The sequence below is a fragment of the Zootoca vivipara genome, chromosome 12 (genome assembly GCF_965207765.1).
Source record: "Zootoca vivipara chromosome 12, rZooViv2.hap1.1, whole genome shotgun sequence".
Taxonomy (NCBI): domain Eukaryota; kingdom Metazoa; phylum Chordata; class Lepidosauria; order Squamata; family Lacertidae; genus Zootoca; species Zootoca vivipara.
The window spans coordinates 17,486,119-17,511,865 of NC_142595.1; the positions used below are offsets into that span (position 1 = coordinate 17,486,119).

Consider the following 25,747-nt stretch of genomic DNA (forward strand, 5'->3'; position numbering starts at 1 on the left):
CAAAGTATTCTGGGTACTGTAGTTTGTTAATGGTACTGAGAGTTGTTAGGGGACTCCCTCTCAGCCCTATTTAAAGGTAAAGGTAAAGGGGCCCCTGACCATCAGGTCCAGTCGTGTCCGACTCTGGGGTTGCGGCGCTCATCTCGCTCTATAGGCCGAGGGAGCCAGCGTTTGTCAGCAGACAGCTTCCGGGTCATGTGGCCAGCATGACAAAGCTGCTTCTGGCGAACCAGAGCAGCGCACGGAAACGCCGTTTACCTTCCCGCCGGAGCGGTCCCTATTTATCTACTTGCACTTTGATGTGCTTTCGAACTGCTAAGTGGGCAGGAGCTGGGACCGAGCAACGGGAGCTCACCCCGTTGCAGGGATTCGAACCGCCAACCTTCTGATCAGCAAGCCCTAGACTCTGTGGTTTAACCCACAGCACCACCTGGGTCCCTCCTCAGCCCTATTTAGGGAAGTTTTTAATGTTTGATATTTTACCGTGTTTTTAATATTCTGTTGGGAGCTGCCCAGAGTGGTTTGAGAAACCCACAGCCAGATGGGCAGGGTAATAATAATAATAATAATAATAATAATAATAATAATAATAATAATAATTTATATAAGTTGTTGTTGTTTTGTTGTTGTTGTTGTTGTTATTTCAAAGCCACACTTCCCATAGCTCCCTGTGAAGGATGACTGTCAGACCATTCTTGAGAATTGTAGCTCTGTGAGACGAGTGGTTTGTTTGTTTTTTGGCAACATGTCACGGTGTGTGAGTCCGCACATCATTCTGCTTAATCAGTTGTTCTGCAGTGCTTCCCCAATTTTACCACGTGGTTGTTATCTAGAGGAGCGCTCTTGTGCTATAGCACAACGCAAGTAGTGCACTCACACACACCCCGACTCCCCGGAGCAGTTGTGGTGTGAAAGGTTGCAGGATTTTAGCAGGGAAGCTACAGGACAGATTGCAGAGAAAGCCGTCTCCCTGCTCGGAGGCTGCTGCAGGTGCAAACAGTATGGACCCGCACATAACCTCCCCATACCATCATGAGCACAAATCATTGCGAATGCACGACAAAAAGGACATCTGAAGGGAGCCCTCTTACTAGTCCCCAAAAGCATTTGGGAAGGTGGTCATTTTGTTGCCTGCTTCTTGCTTCCCGCTGCTGCATATACAGTCGATTTACTCATAGTTTTAATACCATTTTGCTTGTTCCTGTTTGTTTCTGTTTTCGGTTTGCTTTTAAAGCTTGGTTGTTTATTGCCAATGCTACAATGTATGCAGCGACATGTTTTACTGTTTGCTTGGTCTGTTACCTATCCTGGGTGTTCTCTGTGATAGAAACGTGTTGGAAAATGTATCCTTAATTCTGGATGTGCCTCTGTGCGGCGGAGAGAGAGGAGAGAGTAGCTGTGGGTGCTTGGAGAACATGGAAGGGTGCTCTGCGCATGTTCAGAGGATGTGCCCTGTGCATAATTACTATGTGGCGTTTGTGGCACCGAGAAACTGCCAGGCCTCAGTTTAGTCCTGTGCTGCTGAACCGCACTTTCTCATCCCACCCCGATGTTTAACCAAACCTGCCCATGCCCTGGAACCTGCTGCTCCTTGCCCCGCAGCACCGAATGCATAATATCAATGGCCGCTTCCTGCTTGTCAGCACGAGATCTTTATTCTCCCACCGCAGGAGGAAGGTCTTTTGCTCTCCTTGCCCTTTAGGTATAAAAAACAGCTATGTAACGAGCAGGGTTTTTAGAGCAGGGTTTTAATCACGTTCGCCGGGGTGCCATAAGTTATGAAGAAAAATCGTTTTCAAATGATTTCCAGGTGCAGCAGTCTGTAATGGATTTAGCAATGAGAGAGGAATCCAGGCAGTGCAGAGAAATAAGATTGTTTTTATGCACTGGTTTTCCCCTCCACATCACACTCCCCCCCACATAAAATCACCTGTAAAATAAATATAATTCTGGATAGATTATACCCAATAAAATCAACAAGGTCTTTCCCAGTTGGTGAGGAGTGGGAGGGATGGTGTGTGTGTGTGTGTAAATTGTAGGGAACCTTTGGCCCTTCTGATGATGTTGGACTACAATTCCCATCAGCCCCAGCAAGTCTTGCATTTGGATGGTGAGAGCTGTGGCTTACTTATGTCACTAAAATGGTGCCAACGCCATACAAGAGGGTGGTCATTTAGCGGGCTTGGGGGGAACCTTGACTTCAGGGAACTACAGGTTGCTTTGGCTGCTAGGATTTATGAGGAACGGGTGGCGGTTTGAATCCCCGTGACGGAGTGAGCTCCCGTTGCTCTGTCCCAGCTCCTGCCAACCCAGCAGTTTGAAAACATGCCAGTGCAAGTAGATAAATAGGTACCACTGTGATGGGAAGGAAAACAGTGGTAGGTACCGTTGTGGTGGGAAGGTAAATGGCATTTCTGTGCGCTCTGGTTTTCGTCACAGTGTCCCGTTGCACCAGAAGTGGTTTAGTCCTGCTGGCCACATGACCTGGAAAGCTGCCTGTGGACAAATGCTGGCTCGCTCGGCCTGAAAGCGAGAAGAGCACCGCAACACCATAGTCACCTTTGACTGGACCTAACTGTCCAGGGGTCCTTTACCTTTACCTTTTACCTTTATTAGGACACCTATTCCTCTCACAGAGCTACAATTCCAATAGTTCCTTAAGAAGGGCTGCTGGGTAAACCACCTTGAAAAATGGTAGCTCCAGGAGAGGAATAGGGGTCTCCTAACAACCCTCAGCAGGGATGCGGGTGGCGCTGTGGGTTAAACCACAGAGCCTAGGGCTTGCCGATCAGAAGGTCGGTGGTTCTAATCCCCGCGACGGGGTGAGCTCCCGTTGCTTGGTCCCAGCTCCTGCCAACCTAGCAGTTCGAAAGCACGTCAAAGTGCAAGTAGATAAATAGGTACCGCTCCAGCGGGAAGGTAAACGGCGTTTCCGTGCGCTGTTCCAGTTCGCCAGAAGCGGCTTTGTCATGCTGGCCACATGACCCGGAAGCTGTTCGCTGGCTCCCTCGGCCAATAAAGCAAGATGAGCACCGCAACCCCAGAGTCGGTCACGACTGGACCTAATGGTCAGGGGTCCCTTTACCCTTTAACAACCCTCAGCACCCATGACAAGCTATCCTTCCCAGAATTCTTTTTTTGGGGGAAGCCATGATTGCTTTAAAGTGGTGAGAGACTACTTGAAATTTATAGTGCAGATGGGGTCTGAGATTCAGTTTCTTAGGCCGTGTACGCATCATATATTTAATGAACATTGCTTGCCCTTGCAAAGAATCCTGGGAACTGTAGTTTAAGGGTGCTGGGAACTGTAACTCTATGAGGGGTAAACTGCAGTTCTTTGGGGATGTGTGTGGGTGTGTGGGTGCTTTAAATGTACTTTAAATATATGGTGTATACGCAGCCTTATTGACTTCTAACACCACCGTTCAGGGTTCCTAATAACTCTGTGTGTATTGCTGCCGCCTAGTTGGTTGTGTTCCCTCCTTCCCCACCATCAGTATGCATTTAGTTTTTCGGAAGCCAGCTTATCCCTTGAAGTGTGGAAAAATACTTCTTCCATAAGTCTCTGCTGCATCTTTATGGCTGGCTGCCAGTTCAGATCCATTGTATGAAATATTTAATGATACCAGGCAAGCGCAGAAATTATGTTCTCTTTAGATTTATCGCCGATCTAATAAAACATGCGGGAAAAGCTGGGGGAAGATAATTTAAAGGGGAAATGAAGAGAGAAAGCCAAGGAAGCAGGGTGTTCTTTTTCACACTCGCTCGCACGCATGGATCTTATGCGCCAGGAAGATTATCTCTCCAAGGGTGCTGTGCAAAAGCAATTGTTCATATACCACCGACAGTATCTGTTGTGGATGCTTATGTGGGCGGCGGTAGTGAGACTGAACTAAAGATGGCCTGGGGTTCAGCAATCCCATTGTAGAAACAGGTGTCCATGTGGGGGTGCGCTGCACTAACAGACCCTCCAAGTGTCTCTATTTTCAAGGGACGGTCCCAGATTTACAGAAGCCATCCCAGTTTCTGAGTTGACCCTGGAATGTCCCGCTTTTCCTTAGTACGTCCCTATTTTCATTGGAGAATTGATGGAGGGTATGGAGTTGTGCGACCCCCTGAGCCAAGGAGCCTTGGAAGCTGAATGGAATCTGTTCTGGAAGTCTGTTCGACTTCCAAAACGTTCAACTTCCAAGGAGCTTCTTGCAGCCAATCGGAAGCCGCAGAAGCCTCGCTGGATGTTCGGCTTCCAAAAGAAAGTTCGCCAACTGGAACACTCACTTCCGGGGTTGCGGCATTCGGGAACTGAAACATTCGACTGCTAAGGTGTTTGTCAGCCTTTAGAAGACACCTGAAGGCAGCACTGTATAGGGAAGTTTTAAACGTTTCGTGTTTTATTATGTTTTTATATATGTTGGCGCTGTGGGTTAAACCACAGAGTCTAGGGCTTGCTGATCAGAAGGTCGGCGGTTCGAATCCCTGCAATGGGGTGAGCTCCCATTGCTCGGTCCCAGCTCCTGCCCACCTAGCAGTTCGAAAGCACATAAAAAGTGCAAGTAGATAAATAGGGACCGCTCCGGCGGGAAGGTAAACGGCGTTTCGGTGCGTTGCTCTGGTTCGCCAGAAAGCAGCTTTGTCATGCTGGCCACATGACCCGGAAGCTGTCTGCGGACAAACGCCAACTCCCTCGGCCTATAGAGCGAGATGAGCGCCGCAACCCCAGAGTCGGACACGACTGGATCTGATGGTCAGGGGCCCCTTTACCTTTACCTATATATGTTGGAAGCTGCTCAGAGTGGCTGGGGCAACCTAGTCTGATGGGCAGAGTACACATAAGAAAATTATTATTGAATAGGACATCCACATTTTCATCGGAGAAATGTCGGAGGGTGCGCACCAAGTGTGCCATATCTTAGTCAGAAAGGGACATGGTGTGTGTGTGTGTGTGTGTGTGTGTTTGTATGCAGACATATTTCCTTGGATCGCCTCTGCGGACAACTGTAATGGTGTGAGTCATCATTTATCGCTAGGCAGAGTCAAGTTTTGTTGGTTTCAGACATAATGCGAAGCGATGGCTGCCCTAGGAACATGACACATCTAATCCAGAGTCCCGTTCTCACAGTGGCCAACCAGATGCATGTAGGAAACCAGCAAGCAGGACCTCAGCACAGGAGCCCTCTCCCTGCTTGCAGTTTCCAGCAAGTGCTATTCAGAAGCACTTCTGCCTCCAACCGTGGAGGCAGAGCATAGCCATTGCGGCTGGTAGCCACTGTCACAGCCCTTATCCTCCATGAATTGGTCGAATCCTCTTTTAAAGCCATCTAAATTGGCAGCCTGGCGCTGCCTCCTGGAGGAGTCAGCTCCATAGTTTAAATCTGGTGCTGAGTGAGAAGGTCCTTTCAGAGATAGCTCAGTTGGTTGGAGCGTGGTGCTGATAATGCCAAGGTTGTGGGTTTGATTCCCATATGGGATAGCGGAAAATTCCTGCATTGCAGGGATCATTGGACTTGATCAGTGTTACCAAAAGTTGGATCTCCAGTTCCCATCATCCCTGACCACTGGTCCTGTTAGCTACGGTAGGGATCATGGGAGTTGTAGGCCAAAACATCTGGAGGGCCGCAGTTTGGGGATGCCTGGACTAGACGATCCTCAAGGTCCCTTCCAACTCTATGATTCGATGATGATTCTTCTATCCTGAATTTTTCAACATTCAGCTTTTATCAAATGCCCAGTAGTTCTAGTGCAGGGGTCAGCAAACTTTTTCAGCAGGGGGCCAGTCCACTGTCCCTCAAACCTTGTGGGGGACAGGACTATATTTTTTTGGGGGGGGGAATTATGAACGAATTCCTATGCCCCACAAATAACCCAGAGAAGCATTTTAAATAAAAGGACACATTCTACACATGTAAAAACACCCCTTCTATGACCTACACTACTGAGGATGGCCCACTAGGGCGGCGCTCTTGCTCATAGTTATTAAAAAAAGAAAGCTGGCAACACAATATTTGTTTCCCTTTGATTTTATCTGACCTGCGAGGGAGCTTTTTCAAAGTCATGTACCAATGGTATCGAATTCCACATAGGTATTTTTGTATCTGTTACAAAAAGATACGCAGATTGATGTTTGCAGAAGATGATCTGATGTAAAAGCTGTTTGTCGACATGTATTCTGAACGTGAACAGTAAAACAAAGATATTAGACTAACATCCTGACCTTAAATGTGCGAAAACAGAATCGAAAAAGGTACCGGGTGATTGACAGTGTTAGTCAAACTCAATAGTAGATCCATTAAAATCAATGGACTTAAGTAACTTGTGTGTTGATTTCAGTGGATCTACTCTGAGTAGGACTTCATTTGCTGTCACTGTTACGCTCCTTAAATGAATGTATTGAAGCAGTTTGCTTAGAGCTAATTGTTAATATCCTTACAGCAGAAAAAAATGTTCTGCAGCTGCATTTTGGAGGTTTAGTTTTAAACTTCTGAAGATTTTTAAATAACAGTTTGTCAAAAATTGGATTCCCTTTCTGGAATGATAAGTTACACAATAAGGCCCGGCCTCATGTCCCCCCCCCCAATGTCTTTTTAATATTGCTCCCTGTTTCTTTCTTACATAGAAACGATTTCTCTTTTAGGCTTTGCAAATAAAGAAGAATAAAAAGGAATCCAGGCTGGGTTGATTGGCTCACAAGCTCGTTTGAATTGTTTTGACTTTGGTGTTGCTGCTTGAGTGTTTGAGATAGTTTGGGAATGTGGTGCTGGTATTTTTGAGGCCGAGTGATGTGGCTGACCTGTTCTAAATTGTGTCACTGGTTTATTTTTTGGTTGTGAAAGCAGCGCTGGAAGCTAACTATTTTAATTGCGGCAATAGAAATGTTCAAGAACAACGGACCCTCCATTTTTTGTTGCTGGAACTGGCCTTGGTGACGGGAGAAGCTTTTAAAGCAGGGGGCGGGTTGTGTGCTCAGTGCCACGGTTAATATTCCAAGCGGAATGCCCTCCTCCAAAAACCATAGCTAGTACTACCAGACCAATATTTATACAAATGCAGAGTATTCAATGGAAAAGAAGGACCAGGCTGTGCCCCTTTCCCCTTGGCAGCAATCAGTCAAATACTTATTTGACGTCTTGTTTATTATTACGTTTATTTTCCAGTAGGGTGGTGTAGTGTTTAAGAGCAGTAGACTCGTAATCTGGGGAACCGGGTTTGCGTCTCCGCTCCTCCACATGCAGCTGCTGGGTGACCTTGGGCTAGTCACACTTCTCTGAAGTCTCTCAGCCCCACTCACCTCACAGAGTGTTTGTTGTGGGAGAGGAAGGGAAAGGAGAATGTTAGCCGCTTTGAGACTCCTTCGGGTAGTGATAAAGCGGGATATCAAATCCAAACTACTCCTCCTCCTCCTCCTCCTCCTCCTCCTCCTTCTTCTTCTTCTTCTTCTTCTTCTTCTTCTTCTTCTTCTTCATGGAGCCCAAGGTGACATATGGGGTTCTTCCTTTCCCCATTTTCTTCTGCATTTCAGGGTAGATAAAAATCAATTAAAAATAAATAAATAAATTGGACTTTTTAATTTAAATCAGATTTTTAATAAAAAAAATTAATCGGATTTTTAAAATAAAATGCTTTTGGAGGAAAAATCTTTCTAAAGATAGTTTTCTATTTAAGAAACATAATGGCTGCTGAGCGATACTGATGACTTTGTAACTTATAAAGTAGCATTATATACGTCGGCACCTAAGAAGTTCAAGAGAAAAGAGCTAGATAAAATAGCGGTCAACTGCAAAGGGGATTCGGACATTTAAACTGGCATATTTTACCTGAGATTTCCCTGCTATTCTAGCTTCTGCAACAAATAATCTCTATGAGACTTGCACCGGTAGTGCTAAATGTTTTTTAAAAAATTGTTTTATGGTTATTGCTGTTTTTCCTTTTGTTCCCCGTGTGAACGATGACATGACCTTTGGCTAGCGCAATAAAGTTTATGAAATGAAATTTAAGTAACATTATAGTCCAAAGCCTATTCATCAGGAAATAAGGATTTGTTTTAAGTTTTTCATGTGTGTTGAAACTCAGTCTAAGTGTTTGTTTGTTTTTTAAAAAAATGTTTAACCACATCAGTTAACAAACATGGATACATATGGTTATAATGTTATTGTTTTAGTTAAATAAATTGTTTAAATTGTTGTTAATGAAATGATTATTTTTCTCCTTCCAATGAAGTACAGCAGAAAAGTTGTCCCAAATATAAACAGTTAATTTACTAAGCCTCACAATAATTTCATAATGATCTGTCTATGTGTTTCTAATAGTATAACCAAATCAGTAATTTCTGATATAATTGTAAAAACACCTCTGAAAATTTATGACTGCATTCCAAAAATGAAACCTTCACCTGGTTGTAAATATTAAGATTATACCAGCAAAAACGAGTCTTTCGGGGGGGGGGATGATTTAAATCAAGTCCTGCTGATTTTATTTAAATCAAACCCACCCTGCTGCATTTTATTCCTGCATTGCAGGGGGTTGGACTAGATGACTCTTGGGGGTCCCTTCCAACTCTGCAATTCTATGATTGTGTGATCCTCACAACGATCCTGCAAGGTTAGCTCAAAAGTCACACAATGTGGATGGCTGAGTGGGGATTAGAACCCAGGTCTCTCTGGTCCTTGTTCAGTGCTCTAGCTGCTATGCTTGCACAAACACTCCCAGAAGGGGGCTGTCCCGTGATTCCATGTGGGTCATGGGGCAAGGAATGCTCAAAGAACTGGACCCTTTTTGAATTCCTCACGCATCCCTGATGAGAATGTCGTTATCCTTCGGATCTCACATTTCCCAGAGTTTTGCAAGACTGTTTTGAGCGGAAATACATTTGGAAACACATTCTTTGTGAGAGAATACATTGTGCAATACTGTTTAAATCATGCAGATTTGCGTGCAAATTTTCTTTATTTTCACTTTTTTGAAATTTTTTTTTAATCGATTTTACAAATATAAAGTTGTAACAGTCCAAATCCATATACATAAATAGAGATTATGTACTCTGAATCTCACGACTCCTCCCCCCCCACATCCCCTCGATGTGTCTTGATATCAACATTCAAATCTGTGTATTATTGCCTAATCTATATTTTGTATCAATCCAAATTATCCAGAATATTTGTTACATTACAAGTGAGATTAAAATCCTGCTAATGTTTCCATCTGCTCACAGTGGTCTCCTAAATAAACTATACATTTTCCCCATTCTTTTTTAAAGTGTGCAAATTTTCTTTAAAATTGCAGATTAAATGTGGAAGTGGGATGGAATGGACTTGTGAATGAGTACGTGTGAATAATAATAATAATATTTGTATCCCACCCATCTGACTGGGTTGTCCCAGCCACTCTGGAAGGCTCCCAACATATATAAAAACATAAAACAATACACATTAAAAGGCTTCCCTATACAGGGCTGCCTTCAGATGTCTTCTAAAGGTTCTATAGTTACTCTTGAAAGATCTACTGGTACATTGGCTCCCAGTACGTTTCCGAGCACAATTCAAAGTGTTGGTGCTGACCTTTAAAGCCCTAAATGGCCTCGGTCCAGTATACCTGAAGGAGTGTCTCCACCTCCATCGTTCTGCCCGGACACTGAGGTCCAGCACCGAGGGCCTTCTGGCGGATCCTTCATTGCGAGAAGCCAAGTTGCAGGGAACTAGACATAGAGGGCCTTCTCGGTAGTGGCGCCCGCCCTGTTGAACGCCCTCCCATCAGATGTCAAAGAGAAAAACAACTGCCAGACTTTTAGAAGACATCTGAAGGCAGCCCTGTTTAGGGAGGCTTTTAATTTTTAATAGATCACCGTGTTTTATTTTTCTGTTGGAAGCCGCCCAGAGTGGCTGGGGAAACCCAGCCAGATGGGCGGGGTATAAATAAGAAATTATTATTATTATTATTATTATTATTATTATTATTACTCATCTCCTTGACATTTGATGGGAGGGCATTCCACAGGGCGGGTGCCACTACCGAGAAGGCCCTCTGCCTGGTTCCCTGAAGCTTCACTTGTGTAGCAATGCCCTCCGATCAGTGTAATAATGACACGCGACACAGAATTTAAGGGTTAAATTGGGTGGTTCAGGCCACAACTTTATTAAATATGCATGTTGAGTGGAATTGGCTTAGGCGTTGGAACCTATCAGACTAAATCCGACTCCAACCCGTGTGTTGAAGTCCGTGAGAAGTTAACCACCAGTAAGGAACCCGGCGATGCAGATCAACCGGAACTCCTTCTGTGGCCACCGTACGGGGCGTGCCTTACGGCCCTGGCGACTCCCGGCTCTGGACCAAGCCTCGCCCCCGGAATCCTTTAACGGAATTACTTCTCCAAATTTGGGCAGGTGATGACGCAATCTGCCCCTCCTCCATCTTATTGTTATGCAAATTTCCAACGCCTAACCGCCTAACCTAAGTTGTGACGACATGCTACGAGGTAGGCGAAAAACCCATCATGGCTAGCCCAGTATGGGAAAAGTCCTACCCGGTCCACTGACTAACCAGGCAACCGACCAGGTCCGCAGCAGCGCCCCCTATTCTCTTTTTAAGGGGCGGGTGGGCGGGTGCTTCTGTTTGCTCCGGCGAACTGGGATAAAGAGAGCGAGCTCCGGCAGCGCGGTGGGATTTAAACGCTGCGGCCCCGCCCCCTCATCCCTATTGGACGGGGGCGTGGGTGACGCAGGCGGGAGCTTCCATTGCGTAGGGGCTGACACTGCAGCCCCCACGCAATGGGCTCGTCGGGCTGCCCACAACTCCACCTCCGGCAAAGGCACGGAAGTGGTTTTCTCGCAGGGAGGGAACCATCAGAAGACCCTTGGAGCTGAATCCCAGAGCCTGGGCTGAATGATGGGGGTGGAGATGCTGAAATTGAGAGAGGCTGGAAACGGGGTGATACAGTCAACTCTCAACATGGCTTACGGGCCTCAGTTTAGCTACGTCCCTGTGTGTAAACGGAAAGTGCTCTGGTTACTTGTCCTTCTGGTCTCTCATCACATTCAAGTGCTCTTATCCCATCCCATCCCAGCCTCAAGCCTTAGTTGATTGACGTGTCCTGCTTGGAAACCTGCAAGAATCCGTTCCTGTTTCCTTACGCCCTTCTGCCTCTTTCCTCTCTCTCTCCCCATTCCCTTGCAACCCCAAGGCCATGCTTGCTGTACACGACACGGTTGCCCAGAAGAATTTTGACCCTGTCCTCCCTCCTCTGCCGGACAACATTGATGAAGATTTCGACGAGGAGTCTGTGAAAATAGTTCGCCTGGTGAAGAATAAAGAGCCTCTGGTGCGTATGTATTCTTGTGGCCTGTGCCACAGGCAGCGAAAGGGCTTGCAAGAACAATTGTCCACCCAGGCCAGCATCTAGCTTCCCACAGTGGCCAACCAGCTGTCTCTAGGAAAGCCCCACAAGCAGGGCATAGAGCAGGCATCCCCAAACTGCGGCCCTCCAGATGTTTTGGCCTACAACTCCCATGATCCCTAGGTAACAGGACCAGTGGTCGGGGAAGATGGGAACTGGAGGGCCGAAGTTTGGGGATGCCTGGCATAGAGGCATGGGTATTGCTTCTGGACTGGAAGGTTCCATTTCACTCTCTCTTTTTTTAAAAAATATTTTAAGAGCTTTATTTCTCATTGAAACATTCCAAATCATAACAAACAAACACATAACAAATCATATGAAATCATATAAAATCATATCAAAACATATCAAATCATATCCAACTCCAGATACAAAGGAACAAAAAGAAGTAACAAAAATCAAGAAATCAAGAGAAACAAAAAGAAAAAGAAAAAAACAAGGGGGGAAAAAGATGTTCATACCTTTTAGCAAAATATCATCCAATCACAATTGCTGGTACAAAAAAGGAAATAAATGGAGAAAAAGGAAAGAAAAATTAAAAAATCCCCACCCACCTATTCACCCTACACCCTTTGTGACTTCCAGCCTGTTCTCTATTTCGGTTTCGGTTTCCAAATTCTTTTGTATACCCTTTTCTATCTTTTATTCCTTAATTTTTTATCTTTTTGAGTCCTTCACCTGTCTGCTAAGAGGTCGGCGTTTCCCACAATTTATTTCTTATATTCATTAAATTTTCCCCAATCCTTATCAATTTTCTGCACTGGAATCCCCTTGGTTTCTCCTATTTTGTTCGCCCAATTTTGATAATTTAATAATTTGATTTGCCAATCCTCTCATTTTGGAATTTCATCACTTTTCCATCTTTTTGCGATAAGAAGCCTAGTGGATGTAGTCGCATACATTATTAAGCATTTATCTTTTTCCTTGATTTCCTTATCTAACATACTCAGCAGAAACAACTGGGTTTTTTTGAAAGAGTATTTCAACATGTTTTTCAATTCTATATAGATCTTCTCCCAATACGTTTTAATCTTTTTACATTGCCACCAAATATGGATATATGAGCCTGCCTCTTCATGACACCTCCAATAAGTATTGTCACTCCCTTTATATATTTTCGCCAATTTCGCTGGGGTCAGATGCCATCTGTATTGCATTTTCAAGATGTTTTCTATTAGATCATAATTTCAATTTCACTCTCATGGCTATGCACAATCTCATTTCAAAGCCTTTGCCATTGGCTGGCATTGCCACATTGACTGCATTTAGCTAGGACAGGTAGTCGTACCTTGGAAGTTGAATGGAATCCGTTCCAGAAGTTCGTTCCACTTCCAAAACCTTTGGAAACCAAAGTGCTGCTTCTGATTGGCTGCAGGAAGCTCCTGCAGCCAATCGGAAGCCCCGTCGTATGCTCGACTTCCAAAAATAGTTCGCAAACCGGAACAGTCACTTCCAGGTTTGCGGTATTTGGGAGCCAAAACGTTTGAGAACTAAGCTGTTCGAAAACCAAGGTATGACTGTATATAAATTTATTCATGTATGCAACTACAGCAGCAAGAATGTTACTTGCCCAAAAATGGATAGAAGCAGAAGTCCCAGCAAATGGATACAAAAAATGATGGAATATGCAGAAATGGCGAAACTTACCAGAAGAATAAGAAATCAAGATAACTTTTTATAAAGGAATGGAAATGGTTTATTTACTGATAAATTCTAAACAGATAAAAACACTGGCAGGATTATTGTAATAACCTGCAGCTACATAAGAGTATATGTTTAAAGAAGATAAATTAATAAGTTAAGTTAATTTGGATATGCAGAAGATATTAAAAATAAATGTAAGGAACCACAGAAAGAGGGGGAAGGAAGTCAAGTTCTAACATGTCAAAATGATTGTAAAATCAGTGAAATGTATATACAGTGGTGCCTGGCTAGACGAAATTAATTCGTTCCACGGGTCTTTTCTTATAGCGAAAAATTCGTCTAGCGAATCCCATAGGAATGCATTGAATTTTTTTTTGAATTTTTTTTTGCCCATAGGAACGCATTAATTGAATTTCAATGCATTCCTATGGGAAACTGCGATTCGCTAGACGAATTTTTCGTAAAACGCATTCGTCTGGCGAGGCAACCTCCGCTCGAAAAATCCTTTCGTTAAGCGGAAATTTCGTTAAGCAGGGCATTCGTTAAGCGAGGCACCACTGTATTTGAAAAGTATAAATATATATATATATTTAAAGGACAGGTAAATGAAAAATTCACAGGCCAGTAGTATAGTGGTCTGGAGTCAAAGGCCCGTTCTGATTTTTGCAGCAGAGTCTCTGCAAGGCCGCCTGCACCCAGCATCCTAGAGCCATCTAACCAGCATAAAATGGGGAGCTTTTTTGGCCAGTGTACGCTCCAAAGACAAGCATTAAGGAACACTGAGAGTATCCAGCAGCGCTGCTCTTATGGGCCAGCCAAGAGCTGCACGTCAATGGTTGACAACTGGGATAGCTCAGTTGTCCGAGCATGAGACTCTGAATCTCAGGGTCGTGGGTTCGAGCCCCACATCGGGCAAAATATTCCTGCATTGCGGGGGTTGGGCTAGATGACCCCCGTGGTCCCTTCCAGCTCTGTGGTTCTATTGGTCTGTCTCTCTTTGCATTCTAGGGTGCGACGATCAGGCGGGATGAGCACACCGGAGCTGTGATTGTGGCGCGGATCATGAGGGGAGGGGCCGCTGACCGTAGCGGTAGGTCTCTTCAGCAGCTAGATTTCCGTTTCCCTGTGTTGAAGTTAGAGAGTGCAAGCCGTGCTCTGATTGGCTCAGGGTTCCACCCCACCCCCACCCATTCAGCCAATCTGGAAGCTTCGAACAGCCTTTCTCAACCTTGGGGCGCCTGATGTTCTTGAACTACAACTCCCATCATCCCGCACCACTGGCCATGCTGGCTAGAAAAGATGAGAGTTGTAGTGCAACAATATCTAGAGACCCAAGGTTAAGAAAGGCAAGTTTGGAAAGATACCCTCTCCCCACAGCCCCCAAATATGCTCTTCCCTGGAGCTTGCTAACGGTGTGAATTGAATTTGAATGACAACTTTATTTGTGTCAGCCATTGGGCATAGCAACAAAAGAGCATTGTGATATACACAGAACAAAATAAAAAAAATATTTATGTAAAACACATTTTAGGGTCCTGACTCAGCAGTCAAAGAGCGGACCTTATTCTGATTGCCCCAGCTAAAAACCTTGCAACCTTTGCTGTCATCTGCATCGTTGGCTAATGGTGTGATGAGGTTGCAGTGGATTATGTGAGATGTTATTCTCCAAAGGGCATCCCACATTCCTTTGCACGGTCTTCTCCTTGCCTGGTGGAAATTGCTGGGCTCACATACTTGTTCTGAAAGGTCACAATATGATGCCGTAATGCTAACATCTGCATTTGAGGAGGCTTTTTTTGCTTCGTTTCATTGGGGCTGCGGTTTATTTACATTTCCTACCCTGCAATCATCTGGGCTGGAAGACTGTATCAGCCCTATACAACAAGCCCTCCAGATCTGTAGCGCCTTTGAAAGGTCAACATGGCCAATGGGAGCAATGGGGGCTGTAGCCCAACATTGCGTCACAACGTGAAGGGCCTGGAAGGTATTAAGTCAGAGGTTCTCCATCATGTCTGAGCTGGGGAGGGTTAACAAAGCAGAAAAAGAAGCTAGGAGATGGGGCAGGGCAGAGAGGAGTACTCTGCCCCACTGCTCATTCTTGGCTTCAGGGCAGATTTGAGGGTAAACCATATAGAGCACGGGTCTGCCCTTGTGGCTCTATGGAAGTAGAAACTGCATCACATGTACTTTTATGTTGTCGTTTGTATGAAGATATACGTTTGACTTTTATTACACCTGTCTTGCAAAAGTCAATGAAAGAATCCGAACATCATAGTTTAAAACTACTGCTAGAGGACAAGAATCCCAAGACTACATTAAATGTAGCCAAATTTTGTGTGTCTGCAATCAATCGCAGGAAGCAAGTGGTATCCCATAATGATCCAACCCCTAAATGTTAACTACAGGGGGTTCGTTAATAAGTAGTTTTAATTTTATATTTGAATCCTTGTTATGTTCACACTGCCCTTTGTATTTTTGTTGTGTTTTATGATTTGTGATGTGCGTGCTGATGCTGGTCTGCGACCATATTAATAAATTCATTCATTCCTTCATTCTTGGCTTCATAAACCACGGTTTATTTTCCAATCCGGTCTAGAGTTTGGCCTGAAGTCTCCGAATGAGTTTCACTATCTGAGCGGGAAACACATAAAGTTGTGCTTTGAATTGAATTTGATGGAAAATGGAAGATTTCATTGCTGTTTTCTGTTCTGCTCATTCTGCGCACAGGCTTTGGAAATAGGCAGGCATGTCCAGGGACCACTTTGTCCTCCATGTGAACTGTTGGATATTTTTGCAAAGAATGAATGGGATTTTTCCTATCCTAGAGAGGAAGCTCCTCTTAATATTTCTCCCCCTCTGCCTTTTAGGTCTTGTTCATGTTGGAGATGAGCTGCGGGAAGTCAACGGGGTTGCTGTGCTTCACAAACGACCGGAAGAAATTAGTCAGATTTTGGTTTGTTTTCCATGCTTAATTTTCTATTTTATCAGGGCTCCAATGTTTACAGCTCAATCTTATGCATGCAAGTCCCACATACAGTGGAACCTCTACTTAAGAATTTAATCCGTTCCGAATGCACATTTGAAAGTCGAAACGATGTTTCCCATAGGAATACATTGGGAATGGATTAATTCATTCCGGGGCCTAAAAAAAATGCACTTTAAAGGCCGGCGGGAGGCCGGCGGCTGCGGCCGCAAGGGCCCGATCCGGCCCTATGGCCGGATCGGCAGCTGGGGGGGGCAGCGGGAGGCCGGGGCCGGGGGCGGCGAGAAGGGCCCTATGGCCAGATTGGCAGCTGGGGGGGGGGGGAGGCAGGAGCCCGGTGGCTGCGGCGGCGAGGGCCCGATCCAGCCTTCGCATGTCAAAAAAATCTGTAGGCGCGTGCCATTTTTTTTATTTGTAAGTTGAATTTTTCGTAAGTAGAGTTATTTGTAAGTTGAGGTACCACTGTAGTTCAATGCAACTTATACAGGGCTTATACAGTAGTTCAATGCAACTTATACGGGACAAGTGTGTATCCTGTACACATGCAGGATAGCAGCCTAAGGGAGGAAGGCTGCAATCCTCACCCCACATTTACCTGGGAGTAAGCCCTGTTCAATTCAGTAGGGTGATCTTCTCTGTAGATACGGTCCAGCCTGTACTGTAGGCCCTCAGTGGGACATGATTCTGAATAGACACAAATTGGACTGTGCAATTAGTCACTGAATTGGTTTAACTGACTTTGAAAGGTACTGATATTTGGGGCTGTGGAATTTTTAAAAAGATAACAATAGTTGCTAATCAAACAGAATGATTTAATTTGGGGGGAGTGTATGTTTGTGTGTGTGCGATGATTCAATTATTAAAAATACATGATCATCTAATTATTAGCAATACAAGAACTTGTAAAAACTGCAGGGGGCAAGACCCATATTAAGAGTCGTTTTCTCCCAGCCGCCGTCTCTCTTTCTCTTTCTCATAGACAGGGGTGGGGGACTTCTGGGCCAAATATGGCTTTCAAGACTTTTTGGGGGAAAGCCACACCCCCTTGCCCTACACCTGACATTGTACCTTGCATTAAGTGTGGGGCAGGTAAGGGCACAGCTTCAAACTTAGTTGTAAACTTAAAGAGGGCTCCCAGTGTTTCATTTGCTAGAGCTCGGCACGCTTTGCTCTCCTCTCCAGAAGAGGAGTCTGTTCGTCGGGAACGTGACTCTCCTGTCATTCTGGCGGTGCACAGAGCCACTTAATTTGCCAGCGTTGGCACAGCATTAATTATGCCGTCACAAGGCACACTTCTTCTGTGCCAAGGGGGAAGATGACGTGCCCGGCGACTCCTACGCAGGGGAACCGAAAAAGCAACCCGGCACCCCAAATGCGATCCTTGATGCCGCTGCTGTAATTACCACTGAAATCATAAACGCCTCTTTTCGAAACCAAGCAAGAACTACAAAAGTTGGCCTTGGGAGACGGCAGAGTAGCCAAGGACACCTGAATCATCAGTGTTGTCTTCTTCTCCCTCATCTTAAATTGGAGAACTAGGGGAAAAAAGCAGGAAGTACTCTGTAAAGGGGAGAAAAAAGTGGCAGGGATTTGATTTCTTCTGTGAGTCTCTCCCCCCCCCCCCCCGCGCTTCAAATTGGGGCCAGGGAAGCATTGTGGTGCAATCTGCGAAAAATAAGGGGGGCTCTTCAGATGGGTCATGATTTGCAGGCAGAAGTGTTCGAGGTTCAGCCTGTAGCATCTCTGGCTAAGAGGACTTGAAACCTTCTATAACAGGACTGGAAAGGAGTGCTATGTATGAGAGATCTTCTGCTATTCAGAGCAGAATAGGGAAGAGAAACCTTGGGCTCTTCCCGTGTCAGATTCTAACTGCCATCAGCCACCACAGTTGGCAGTCAGGGATGATGGGAGCTGTAGTTCAGCTACATCAGAAGTGGCAAAGTTTCCCCATTCTTGGAAAACAATTGTGGAAATGTTGAGTTGGAAGGGACCCTGAGGATCATCTAGTCCAGCCCCTTACAATGCAGGAATACGCAGCTGTCCTATACAGGGATCGAACTTGTAGCCTTGGCATTATCAGCACCACGTTCTCACCAGCTGAACTATCCAGGATGCGATCAAAGTTATTCCACGACAGGCTTGGAAAATCCCACCTGAAAGCTTTTAGAGCAGGCATAGGCAAACTCGGCCCTCCAGATGTTTTGGGACTACAACTCCCACCATCTCTAGCTAACAGGACCAGTGGTCCGGGATGATGGGAATTGTAGTCTCAAAACCTCTGGAGGGCCGAGTTTGCTTATGCCTGTTTTAGGGCCACCCAATTAATTCTTCTCCACCTCAGTTTAGAATTCTTCTCTGTCTCAGACAGGCTTGGAAAATAAGCAGAATTATTTCCACATCCCTCCCTGCCCCTCCAGGAATTCTTTGATTCACTTCTAAATCAGACTAGGTAGATTGGGGGGGGGAATTGCCCATCTGTAGTTTGGAATGAGAGGCTCCCTGTGAGTTTAGGGAGGGGCCCTACCCAGCCCTACCCATTCGCTGTATCACATAGAGCCGTTGTCCTTCGTTCCCCTTAATCGTTCCTTCACCCAGGCGATCACTTCACCAGGAACTTAGCCTGGCTTATATTGTAACACGTGCTGGATCCAGGGGTTAGAAGGGTCTTGATGTACAACCTGCTCTGTTCCCCCAGCAAACTCCTAACAGCACTTTCTGTTGGGAGCAAAGGACCTAAACCATTTGCTATGGCGCACGTAAAAATCACGTTCTACCTCTACTTTTATTACAATCTATTTATGTACCTCTTCTTGGCTCAAAGATGCCGCCTCAGTGCTGAAGAGCGTATTAAAACAACAAAGCTATCCAGTAGCGTATGAGAACATCAGGGAAAAAAACTTTCTGGCAGTAAGAGCTGTTAGACAGTGGAACGGTCTCCTTTTGGAGGTGGCGGGCTCTCCTTCCTTGGAGGTTTTTAAGCAGAGGTTGGATGGCCATCTGTCATGGATGCTTTAGCTGAGATTCCTGCATTGCAGGGGGTTGGACTAGATGACCCTCGGAGTCCCTTCCAATTCTGCAATTCTACGATTCTATGATATTGTAGAACAATCAGCAAGCAAGATATATTTTAAGTCAATCGGCAGTGGTAAAATCACAGCAGGTAGAGCAGAAAAAGCCTTCCTTCCCCCAAGAAAGGGCTTGCCATCTCCAGGGTTTTGTAAAAATACAGTGGTACCTTGGTCGAACATTTTGGTTTTCGAATGCTGAAATCCCGGAAGTAAATGCTTCCGTTTTCGAATGCGTCTCGGAAGTCGAACGTTTTGGAAGTTGCACGGTCTTCCGGAACGGATTATGTTTGACAACCGAGGTACCACTGTATTATGGTTACTGTGTTTGTCATATTTTAAGACACCGTCTTATATTTATTTTACTCAAGAAAATAAGCATATGGCTTATTTTCAAGGGGTGTCTTATTTTTTTAAATTACCTTAAGTACCACATGGTTCTGGGCGCCTGCCTCATCCTGCTGCACAGACGGCAGCAGAAGAAAGAAAGAAAAAGTTTCAGGAAGATCCAGCCTTTTCCTGTCCCTATAAAGTTGTCTCATCATCTGCCCAATAAAGACCTAAGTGCCATAACAGGATCAGGGGCCAACCTGGCAGGACCATAGCTGCCAAGTTTTCCCTTTTCTCGCGAGGAAGCCTATTCAGCATAAGGGAAAATCCCTTAAAATAAGGGATAACTTGGCAGCTATGGGCAGGACACTGGGGGAAGAAGGCGAAAGGCTGTAGCAAGTAAACAGGGCTGGTGAAGAAATCTCAGCCTTTTACCAGGGGACACTGTGGCTTTAAACCACTCCAAGAAGTGATCGGTGGGTTTCCTCCCCGCCCCGCTTCAACAAATGTCCCCTCCCTGCTCCGTTGCCTCGCTCACCCGTGCTCCGGTGTCTGATTAAATGAGAAGGAAGTGTGGGAGAGAAGCTCTCCCTTTAAGAGGCAGCCTGCAATGGCAATTTCAACAATTTGTCATTGCAGGCTGCCTCTTAAAGGGAGAGCTTTGCAGCCTCCACTCCCAAACTTCCTTCTCGTTTAATCAGACACTGGAGTGCAGGTGGGGGGGCAGAGAGGAAAAGAGGATCACTGAAAAGGGGAGGGGGAGGAAGAAAGAAGGACGGTGCGGGGGAGGTTCACGGAGGTGAGAAAGTGAGCGTGGCAACGGAGAAGGGAGTGGAAATTACAATGGCAATTTCAACATTGCAGGATGGCATTTCACAGCTCTCGCTCTTCCCCTCTTGTTCACATCGGCAGACTAGGGATGCCGCCGCCGCAGCCAAACACCCATTAAACTCGGAGAGGGAGGAGGGGGAACCTTGAGAATCTGGGACCTTTCTCCCACCCGGGACCTTTCTCCCACCCCCTGACCAGCAAGGGAGGGCTTGTTTTCTCCTCTCTCTCTCTCTCTCTCTCTCTCTCTCTCTCTCTCTCTCTCTCTCTCACACACACACACACACACACATTCACTCACTCACTCTGCCGTCCGCCTCTCCAAACCAACTCATCAATGCAGAAATCAAGGGGACGGAGGAAGCCAGCAAGATCCTTGGACTCGCTGCTGCTTCTGGCTCCCGGAGGCAGCCTGCCGGATTGGCGCCCAGCAGCGCCACGCAGACCTCCCCAAGCCTCCAGGAGCCAGCAGCAGCAACAGGGCAGGAGGCTTGGGGCGCTCTGTGCGGCGCTGCTGGGCACCGACTTGGCAGGCCGCCTCCTCCTCCTGCCGCAGTCGTCGTGCTTGGTCCCGCTGGCTGGCTGGCTGGGGCGCTTGGCGGTCTCGTTCCGCGCAGCTCATGGGGATGGCTTATTTTTTGGGGTATGTCGTATATTTCGCAAATGCTTTTAAATCCTGCTACGGCTTATTTTATGAATACGTCTTAAAATATGAGAAACACAGTATCATTATTTTTAAAGAAAACTATGCTGCGAAATTAATTTTAATTTGTTAACTTTAATCATTCAGTTGATTCCCCCCCCCCAAATTGATTAGTCCAAGCGATTGATGGCCAATCAAAGCTGCAATCCTATGCTCAATAGAATTTACTTCTGCATTCACAATGATGTGGTTAGTTTCCCAGCTCACATTTATTATCATTCTGTGATGCGGCGTGGCCTAAAAAAATTGTGCTGTTAATAATCTAGGCGATGCTTTGCAGTGTGACATAAAGAGGTTGTCTGAACACTTGCTACTTGAAGGAGCTTGGGAATGAGCTAAGTGCCACAACGGGAAGCAGAGCATCCTTTCATCTTTTGCCACCTAGCTTGGAAACGAGACAGCAAAGTGGAATGATCCCTTTGAATGGGTCAATTAATGTTCTCAGACTGTTGCGAGGAAAGGGAGACAAACTGTTCAGAACTCTCTTTCAGTCCAAGAGGGGAGAGTGCCTTTTCCTCTCCCTTCCCTAGGTTCCGCAACAAAGGGAACCTGTAACTTTCAGGAACTTTATTCAAGCACTTAAGAATCGTTTAAGCTCTGCTGAAGAGCTTCGGGTTACAAAGAGGCCTTTCCTGTGGTTTTCTCTCTTTTCAAGGCCTCGCGGCAGTTGTCTGCTTTTAGCAGGCTCTGGGAATATGGTGCATGCAAGATGCGATTTTAATACTTCAAGATTAAACAGGCAAACACACACACAACCAAAACCCCACAGATAAAAACGAAAAAACCTGTCCATCTCTTCCACCCCACCCCGGGACAAAAAGAACCCAGGAAAAATACCTGTCGCCGTTCAGAATGTAACAGCCGAACCCGAAAACGCCAACACCGTTTGACAAGGGGATGTGTTATCTGTTCTAAAAAAACGCCACGTTCTCTGTCGAGATGAGCTGGTTTTTGTAACCTGTGGAAATGGTGCAGTTGAGCATACGCTGGGTTGTTCGGTGCAGTGGTTTCCCCCGCTGCGTCTGCTAGTTGCGAAAGGTCATAAGAAAAGCCTTGCTGGATCAGGCCAAACCCCCTTTTAGCCCCACATCTTATTCCCACAAGATGCCTAAGGGAAGCCTGCAAGCTGGACCTTAGTGTATCAGCAGACTCCCCTCTTGTGATTCCTGGCAACTGACCATATGCCTCCGACAGTGGAAGGAGAACATAGTTATTGTGGGTAGTAGATAGGGCCGGCCCACCCGTTCGGCAAGGTGAGGCGACTGCCTCAGGTGGCAGGATCAACAGGGGCAGCAAATCCCAATCTTTGTCGATCTTTCTTCTTCCCTTGTTCCTGATGCAGATTTTTCCCTGGCAGGGAGATGGGCACCATTTTGAGGTCTGCTTCGGGTTCCTAAACGTCTTGGTCTGACTCTGGTAGTAGCCACGGATAGCTCTATCCTCCATAATGAGCTGACCACGATCATACAAAAACAACAACAACGTTTGGTCTCTGTCCCCCTCTTCTCGGTCTTCATTGCAATTTAGTCATCTTGAAAATAGCTTGAAGTACCATACAAAAACCAGAAAGAAAGAAAGAAAAAGAATTGAGATCGTGCCATGGCTTATACAAAAACCAGAAAGAAAGAAAGAAAAAGAATTGAGATTGTCAAGTTGCTTTTTCCTGCAGCCGGTACTAAATTCTGAGCTTGTGGAGAATTAAGAAGCTGTTAATACCGTGTTTCTCCTAAAACTGCTGCTGCCGGCTCCTGCTGGCTGTTGCGGCTTCGCGCGCCGCCCGCTGAGCCCACTGCTGGGTCCCTGGGCTTGATGCGGTGCGGCGCGGCGCAGCTGGGGCTGCTGCCAGCTCCTGCCGGCTGCTGTGGCTTCGCGCGCTGCCCGCTGAGCCCACTGCTGGGTCCCTGGGCTTGACGCGGTGCGGCGCGGCGCGGCGCGGCGCGGCTGGGGCTGCTGCCAGCTCCTGCCGGCTGCTGTGGCTTCGCGCGCCGCCCGCTGAGCCCACTGCTGGGTCCCTGGGCTTGACGTGGTGCGGCGCGGCGCGGCTGGGTCTGCTGCCGGCTCCTGCCGGCTGCTGCGGCTTCGCGCACCGCCCACTGCCGGGTCCTGAGGCCCGTTCAGCCGGAGCTCGGTGCGTCGCTGTGCTGGGGCTCCCGCTGGGCTGGGGCGCGGTGCGGCGCGCGCTGCTGCATTTGCCGGCTCCCGCTGGGTCTGGTAGGTACCCCCAAGACGTCTTATTTTTGGGGGATGTCTTATATTTTTTTGCTTGTAAAAGATCGTGCCATGGCTTATTTTAGAAGCACGTCTTATTTTAGGAGAAACACGGTATCATCGGTCTATCTAGTTCAGTATTGTCCACACGTAACTGGCAGTACCTCTTCCAAGGTTTCAGGTGGGAGTTTTTTCTTGCCTTACCGAGAGATGCTGAGGACTGAACCATGGAACCTTTTGCAAGCAAAAGCATATCTTTTGCCCAGTTTACCTGAAGGAGCGTCTCCACCCCGTTAATTCAGTCCGGACACTGAGGTCCAGCTCCAAGGGCCTTCTGGCGGTTCCCTCCCTGCGAGAAGTGAAGCTACAGGGAACCAGGCAGAGGGCCTTCTCCGTAGTGGCACCCGCCCTGTAGAACAGCCCTCCCATCAGATGTTAAGGAAATAAACAACTATCTGACTTTTAGAAGACATCTGAAGGCAGCCCTGTTTCGGAAAGTTTTTACTGTTTGATGTTTTATTGTGTTTTTAATATTCTGTTGGGAGCCGCCCAGAGTGGCTGGGGGAACCCAGCCAGATGAGCGGGGTATGATTGAATGAATGAATGAATGAATGAATGAATAAAGTTGGGGTGCAAATCACAGAACCAAATTGCAGGTTGCACGCAGGCCACCATTTGAGTCTCACGGTAGGCAGAGGGCAGCTTAAGCAACCCCAACCAAATGTAATAATAAGCACCATTTTGGCAAAGGCGGAGATTGAAAGCAGGCCAGGCAGAGAATTCATTGAAATAAAATCAGATAGTGGTCAAAGACTTGCTGGCGTGGTTTTTAATCCAAAGCATCCTCACTCCAAGCTGTGGAATGACAGAGAAAATGCCTTCTAACCTGTTTTATCAGATTACTTTTCCTCCAAGGAATTCAGGATGTCATCCAAGGGCACACCCCATTTTGTTTTCCAACCCCTAAGAGGTAGGCTAGCTGGATTAAGAGTCACTAGCCCAAGGCTTCCAGAGAAAACATCATGGCAAAGTAGGGAATTCGAACCCAAGACTCCCTGATACCGTTCACCACCTTACCCAGTATGCCTCACTGATTTGTAATTTCCCTCTTTCTCCCTCCGTTAAAAACGATGGCCATGGGTTGCGTCCAGTGGTCGACTTACTCAGAGTAGACCCAATGCAGTAAATTGGCCTGGGTGACTTGGATCCACTAATTGCAGTGGGTCTTCTCTGAATAGGGCCTGAGCTGGTGACAACACTATACTTTGACACCTCAGCATTCAGCTCTTGCACAAATCCTTTGCCTTTTGCTGATGAGTCATATATGCCCCGACTCATTTACCGAGATCTAGAAATCTAGGAATGCAGGAATGCTTTGCTTTCAGGGAAGGGCTGTCACAAAACGGCAGAATGCACACTTTGCAGGTTGAAGGTCTTGACGTCAGCCACTGATGTCTTCGGGAAGAATTGGGAATGGTTCGTGGCCGAAACCTTTGAGAGACAATGCTGGTCCATGTTGATAAGACTTCACAAGGTGGGCCAACAGCCCGCCTCTGTACTGTATATGCCAATTTCCGATGTCCCTGAGTATTGAGCGTCAAAGTGACCCAAGCAGTGTTTGCAGACGTCGTCTGGTTTTCCACAGAAATGACAACGCAGACTTATTTTCTCTTAGGCGCAGTCCCAGGGGTCGATAACGCTGAAAATAATCCCGGCTGTCAAAGAAGAAGATCGCCTGAAGGAAAGCAAGGTAAGGGAGTTTGCCAACATATGAGGGCACTCTGGGCCTGTTCAGACATTCTCCTAAACATAGGTGTTGGGGGACAGAGTTGTTGCTGTGGCTTGTGTGAACCTGCCCCCTAGCAGTAGCAGATACCTTTTTTTCCCTTTGGCTGTTTTAAAAATATTCCTTCAACTTATTCTTGACAGCTCCCTGTCCACCCAGTGTCCACCCCTAGAATATTCCTAGAATGGCACTAGCATTACATTATCTGGTTGTTCTAGATTGCAAGGTTTTTTTGGGGGGGGGCAGGGGGCGGGAAACAATGTAAGAAAAACTGTCGCCACCATAACAAACTTTTTTTTAAAAAAACTGCCAAACAGGAATAAGGAGCCTTCTGGTGTTGGTGGACTCCAGGTCCCATCAGCCCCCAGCCAGCATGGCCAAAGGTCAGGGGATGTTGGGAATTGTAGTTCAGCGTGGCGAGGCCTATACACCCACCATTCTTGATGGGAAAGAGAGGTAGGGAATGAAAGTGAAAGAGCGTCTCCACCCCCATCGTTCAGCCCGGACACTGAGGTCCAGCTCCGAGGGCCTTCTAGCGGTACCGTCACTGCGAGAAGTGAGGTTACAGGGAACCAGGCAGAGGACCTTCTCGGTGGTGGCGCCCATCCTGTGGAACACCCTCCCATCAAATGTCTTCTTTTAGAAGACATCTGAGGGCAGCCCTGTTTAGGGGATTTTTTGATGTTTGATGTTTGATTGTGCTAATAATAATAATAATAATAATAATAATAATAATAATAATAATAATAATAATAATAATACAAGTCACCATCCCTCCACCATGGTAAGTGCTTCCTTTTGTCTAAAACCACTTTAA

At 46.3% G+C, this 25,747-nt stretch overlaps 1 protein-coding gene across 1 annotated transcript in view; it reads left to right on the forward strand.

The window, feature by feature from the left end:
- MPP3 (MAGUK p55 scaffold protein 3) overlaps nucleotides 1-25,747 on the forward strand; it is a 79,422-nt gene that overhangs the window by 9,097 nt on the left and 44,578 nt on the right. The window contains exons 5-8 of the mRNA XM_088655079.1: nucleotides 11,171-11,308; nucleotides 14,036-14,117; nucleotides 15,895-15,980; nucleotides 24,820-24,894. Coding sequence (XP_088511205.1) covers nucleotides 11,171-11,308; nucleotides 14,036-14,117; nucleotides 15,895-15,980; nucleotides 24,820-24,894 — 381 coding nt within the window. The remainder of the gene's footprint in view (nucleotides 1-11,170; nucleotides 11,309-14,035; nucleotides 14,118-15,894; nucleotides 15,981-24,819; nucleotides 24,895-25,747) is intronic.